The sequence below is a fragment of the Nanorana parkeri genome, unplaced genomic scaffold (assembly GCF_000935625.1).
Source record: "Nanorana parkeri isolate BGI_ZX_2015 unplaced genomic scaffold, ASM93562v1 scaffold1421, whole genome shotgun sequence".
Classification (NCBI taxonomy): domain Eukaryota; kingdom Metazoa; phylum Chordata; class Amphibia; order Anura; family Dicroglossidae; genus Nanorana; species Nanorana parkeri.
The window spans coordinates 182,150-188,265 of NW_017307689.1; the positions used below are offsets into that span (position 1 = coordinate 182,150).

Genomic DNA, 6,116 nt, shown 5'->3' on the forward strand with positions numbered 1-6,116 from the left:
TTCAAGCAGAAGAAATCCCATCTCATGGAGATCCAAGTTAATGGTGGTACAGTGGCACAGAAGGTTGACTGGGCCCGTGAGAAACTGGAGCAGCAGGTAGCCATATCTGGAGTCTTTGGGCAGGATGAAATGATTGATGTCATTGGAGTAACAAAGGGAAAAGGTTACAAAGGTGAGTTAATCCCCTGATCTTAAGTATCAAAGTGTGGCTCTGCTTTTGAAAACGGACTCCTTTTTTGTAAATCCTGGTTCTATTACTTCTCTAAACCATTTACTGTAGTTGCCCACCATGTATTTTTTGTATAAAAGTGGCAAGTAGCCTATTTAAAATGTGTTCTGTGATGAGGTCATGGAACAAGCACTGGGCACAGTGCCTGACTTCTGCTGAGGAATTATTCCATGCTGCCTTCCTTCTGAGAACATGGTTATATGGTATAACTGTTTGAAAATATGCTACTTGTTCCTAACATGAATCTTCCTGTATTTAGGTGTGACTAGCCGTTGGCACACAAAGAAGCTGCCACGCAAGACTCACAGGGGGCTGCGAAAGGTGGCATGTATTGGAGCTTGGCATCCTGCCCGTGTTGCCTTCTCTGTGGCTCGTGCTGGACAAAAGGGATACCATCACCGAACTGAGATAAACAAGAAGGTATTTCTTTAAGACACAAGATGACCATACAGCACCAGGTTTAGGTTTAATTTGGGTCATCCTAAACTGATTTGTATAGGGTGCAGGTTAGAGGCTTAATTTACATAGTGGCATAGTATTTGAGATTGAATTTAAGACGGGTCCATTAAGTTGAACCTTTGTGTGCGATTGTCTGTGTACTTGAGTCCCCGTGACCTTGTTTTAAGAGTACCTGTATGTTACGTTCTCTGAGGAAGGTATCTAAATGCTTTTTGACTGATGTAATACACTCAGCTGATACCACTGCTTGTGGCAGCGAGTTACAGACTTTAACTGGAAAAAGACCCTACCCCCTTGTGCTTAAATCTTTTCTCCACCAGTTTTAGGTGGTGGCCTCTAGTCTTTTTATGGAGTTTACTGTAAAAAGTTTATTGCTGATGTTGCCATCACCACTAAACATTTTGTACATCAAAATCATAACCCTTCCTAATCTCCAAGCGTGAATTAAGTTTTAAATTTAGTAATCTTGTCTCATGGCTTAGGTCCTTCAGCCACTTAATTAGTTTAGTTGCCCTTCTCTGGACTCTCCAGCTCAAAGACATTCTGTGGATTGGTGACAAACTGGACCGCATACTCCAGATTAGGCCAAACCAGCAATTTATAAAGTGGCAAAATGATTGCTTTTGTCTCTACAGTACATTCCCTTAATACAATACAGTACTCTGCTTGCTTTTGTTAACTTGCAATGCCAGGCTGCATCAATTCAATCTGTGGTCTACTATGACCCCCAAATCTCTTTCTGACTTCCCTAGCGCAGTACCCATTGTGTATTCTGCCTGTTTTTAACTCTCAAATGCATTACTTTGCATTTATTAACCTTAAACCTGATCTACCATATAGTTGCCCACTCACCTATTTTATCCAGGTCCTCCTGTAATGTTATAAATGTCTAAATTCTGTGTATTACCCTCCCAATTTTAGTATCCGCAAACACAAACATAGCTATTTACACCTTCACCCAATATCATTAATAAACATGTTAATATGGGAACTAGCACAGAACCCTGGGGCGCACCACTCAACCTTTAGGCTGGGTTCACACCTAGGCGCGCCATGCGTTTTACTGCGATTTGCATCAAAAGAAACGTGTGACAAACACGTTTCCGAGGGTTATCCTGCTGTATCCTAATGGATACGTGCGGCAAATACGCCCCAAAGACGCTCCTGTACTTTGGGCGTAGTTTTGCAGCGCGTTAATACGTGCTGTAAAACGCCCAGCTGGGAACCCTAGCCCATAGGCAATCATTGGTTTTCACATGTTGAGCGTTTTACAGCGTGTAGGAACGTGCTGTAAAACGCCCAGGTGTGAACCAGGCCTTAATCAAATCTGAGAGCCATTTATCAATACTCTCTGGATAGGTTGCTGTAGCCAGTTCTCTATCCATGTACACACCATTTCATCTATGCCCGTAGATCTCAGCTTATGTATTAAGCGTTTTATGTGGTAGTGTCAAGTTTGGCAAACTCCAGATATACCACATCCACTGGCCTCCCTCCATCCAGATCTCTACTCACCCCTTCATAGAATGTTAGTAGGTTGGTCTTTCAAGAATGGTCCTTCCTAAATCCGTGCGGATTGTCATTTATTACGCCATTGCCATGAACAAAAATCACTAAATAGTCCTTTATCATTCTCCCTAATAGTTTGCATGCTATTGATGTTAGACTGACTGGTCTGTAGTTCCCAGGTTGGCATCTTAACTTTTTTGAATATTGGTACTACTGTAGCCTTCTGCCAGTCACTTGGTACCTTACCAGTCATTATGGAGTCCTTGAAAATGAGGAATAATGGTCTCGCTATAACCTGGCTAAATTCTTGGGGTTCAAGTCTTTGAACCCGGCTACTGTCAACCACTGTGGTATTTTATGGACTGAGCTACTCATTCTTTTTTCCATTAAAGTTAACCTGTCTTTTTTTTTTTTTCCCCAAGTGTATACTGAGAATGAATTTAATACCTCAGCCTTCTCTCGGTTTGATCTGTTCATCTTTTATGGGGGCGGCCTGCTTTTCTTTTTTATATAGTGGAGATTCATCATAACTAGATTAACCAGTGTAGATTAGTTTTGATTTAGTTTAGTCATAATCTGTGTGGTTTGATTAGTTTAGTCATCTGATTCAGTCAGCTGTGACCATATGTATTCCTGAGAGCCTAATTTGGGTATTTAAGGCAGTCAAGCATGCATTGGGAAATGTAAACTTTTTACCAATGTTTTATATTTTCCCAGATTTACAAAATTGGCCAAGGCTACCACTCAAAGGATGGCAGACTTGTAAAGAACAATGCTTCTACTGATTATGACTTGTCAGACAAGAGTATCAACCCTCTGGTAAGTGTGTGATCGCTTATATTATGCACACTGTTCTAGTATAAGCAATTTAATTTACTTTCTGTACATTAAAATGGATTGGAAGAATGCGCATTGTCAAATCTAATCGGTTGTCCATCCACTACACAGTCTAATCCTGACTGCACAACAGGTGCTGCTACTAAGAGTACAAAACACCGGACTATAAAACCTAGTTCACACAATATATCTCTGGGTTAGTTCCCTCAAAGCTTGTCAGTCTTCTGATCATGAGACCTCTATCCAAGATTAGAGGGATCCTCATGGAGCAGAACAAATTGGATTTCAAAATATAGCTAATTGATCATATTATAGCATTATTGGTAAAGTACTTTTGAGTCTAGCTGTCAAGCAGCAAAAAGCCATGTGAACTGGTTAAAAGAATCAGCTGTTTCTGATGTGCGCTATTGGCATAAGCAGAATCTTGAGTTATTCATCCCCTCCTGATTCCGCACATGTAACAGTTAAGACTATGGAACAGTTAAGACTATCTCATGTATATACCTGAAAGTGGCTTGCTTGAATAGTGGATTTCGGAATTTTCCTTTTGCTGACCATGCATACTAGTAGTAAGATGGGTCAATCTCCCCAATGGTATTGCAGTCCACAAAACTTGAAAGCCCAACCTTCTGCACTTCATCCAAAACTAAAAGAAATCGAGATACTTTAATCCTCTCTCGCATCACGATCTCTTGAAAATATCTCACTGCTGCGTGTGACGGTACTGCAAAACTTGAAGTAATGGTGGACCTTCAGTAGGTTTGGAAAATTGTGTACTGAGTAAATTAAAAAAATTTCCCTATGTACACTACACTTTAGCATTACTAGAAAGGTTGGGCACATTTATGTTGCCAATTTACAATTCAGCCACAACATAAAATAAAAATAGGGCTCTTAAGATGTCATGTGTTAACTCAAATTTGTTTTACTGTGGAGAACTTTTAAGAATGCTGCTTAGGTTTTTGCCTAAGCCCAGCTGCAGATTGTCCTGTGATGAAGCAATGGAATTGGTGCTGGGCACAGCTCCTGAAATGCATGAAGAATAATTCCATGCTGCCTTCCTTCTGAGGACTAAGTTAATTATCGCCAGCCTTAAATTGATGTGACTACCTTTCTAATCAAATTGCGTTAGACATGAGGACTGTTCAATAGAGATCAGTACTTACAGCTAACATTTGCAAATTATTAAGGGAAAGTTTTTTTGCTGGCTCATTTACACCAATTCCTTAATGTGTGGACTTAAAATGTTTTTGGTAATGTTGCATCAAACACTGATTTTTGAGAGCTGGTTGCATTTTAAATTTTGTTTCTTTTTAGGGTGGTTTTGTTCACTATGGCGAGGTGAAAAATGACTTCATCATGCTAAAGGGTTGTGTTATTGGGACCAAGAAAAGAGTTCTCACATTGCGCAAGGTATATATTCCTGTAAAGGAGAATACAGCATTTGGAAATCTGTTCAGTATGTAACCTTTCTTCCATTCTGTTTCCATAGTCCCTGCTTGTGCAGACCAGTCGCCGTGCTTTGGAGAAGATAGATCTTAAATTCATTGACACCACCTCTAAGTTTGGACATGGTCGTTTCCAGACAGCAGAGGAAAAGAAGGCCTTCATGGTGTGTAGACCCTAGGGGATGATTAGTGTTATGAATGCAATAGGGTTATAGTATAATTTTGTGCTTCTCATTTATGGGAGCTGTTTTCAGAACAGTACTGCTCTTGAACGGTCTTCCATATCATTCAGTTGGCTTAAAGGTTGGAGCCATCTCACCCCCCTCCCATCTTGACTAATGCTATTCATAATGGATTTTAACAAGCTGTTAATGACCTGCTTGTTTCAGGGCTGCATAGGTCACTCCCATTGCAGGTTTGCAGACATGTAGTTTTCCAAATAGATGGCTATCCTCTGATTCGGATCAGAAATGCTTCACATTTAGTCTTTGCAGCCTATGTTATGCACAAAAGAAACCATGCACAGGATTTAGTCTACTAGTGTTGCCTGTGTATAAAGAATCAATTTGGAATTAAGGAAAATGTGAAACCTGGAAAATGTTCCAGCAAATGGACTGCCTCTGAAATCAACTGTTTAATTGCCTTAAGGCCATTGTGCTTCCCAAAAGTTCTCCACACCAGAAGTCCAATTGGACTTTGGTATTGCCAGAATAAATTTGGCTTTATTGGATTGTAATGCGCTTCTGTCAGTAAGTACATTGGCCATAATACCTGTAATAGAATATTACAGTAGGTAAGTGAACAGTGGGTGTGGCAGGAATGTAAATCAAGTGGTAGAGCAGAAATCCTTATGGTGCGAGTTATCTGGTGGTTTGACTAGTTTTTGCCTATAGCAAATGTGGCAGTCGCCTTATTTGAAAAGAAATAAAAAAATCTCACACTGAAGTTAAAGGTTTGGACTTGCAGCCTGTATACAGAAATATCAATTTCCTAAATTTCTTGTATTCTGTACACATTGTGCAAAACCTCGTCAAACTTGTAACAAGCCATAAAATAACTTATTAATGCAGCAACCACTCATGGTTGTGATCTATATGAAGATACTGCATTGGCCAGTTTCTTATATATATATATATTAGGCATGTTCCTGAGTGATGTAACCTGTTGTGCTGGTTACTGCTCTTTCTTCAATGTATGCACTTAGTCTTCAATATCAATACTGCAAAGAAACCTTAATTGAAACAACTTTTTTTTCATACAGGGACCACTCAAGAAAGACCGCCTGGCAAAGGAGGAGACTGCATAAAGCAAAGCTTGATCTTTTCCATCCATTTGGCTTTGTTTAGGCAATATCTCAATAAAATACTTTATACAAGTTTGTCATGTGGTGCCTTCATATTTAAGTTTCCATTTGCAGAAAAATTTGAGAACCCCTGTCTGTTGCATTTCGCAGTCTAATACTTTCAGGAACAGGCAACTAATAAGTAGCCTTTTTTTTTTCCTTATGCCATCTAAATGTGTTCGTATAACAAATATAAAATGGGTGTATCCCAATGTGGCTTCAAAAGTGAAAAATAACACTTTAAGGGCTCAACTTTCTGCTTAACTGCTAACCTGTGGTCTTGGATTTAATC

At 39.6% G+C, this 6,116-nt stretch overlaps 1 protein-coding gene across 1 annotated transcript in view; it reads left to right on the forward strand.

Annotated features, from left to right (window-relative positions):
- Positions 1-5,853, forward strand: part of RPL3 (ribosomal protein L3) — a 14,713-nt gene extending 8,860 nt beyond the window's left edge. The window contains exons 5-10 of the mRNA XM_018569897.1: positions 1-172; positions 489-649; positions 2,915-3,016; positions 4,352-4,447; positions 4,527-4,646; positions 5,744-5,853. The exon at positions 1-172 is cut by the window's left edge and continues 4 nt beyond it. Of these exons, the coding sequence (XP_018425399.1) occupies positions 1-172; positions 489-649; positions 2,915-3,016; positions 4,352-4,447; positions 4,527-4,646; positions 5,744-5,788 (696 nt within the window). The 3' untranslated portion in view covers positions 5,789-5,853. The remainder of the gene's footprint in view (positions 173-488; positions 650-2,914; positions 3,017-4,351; positions 4,448-4,526; positions 4,647-5,743) is intronic.
- The last annotated feature ends 263 nt before the right edge of the window (positions 5,854-6,116 follow it).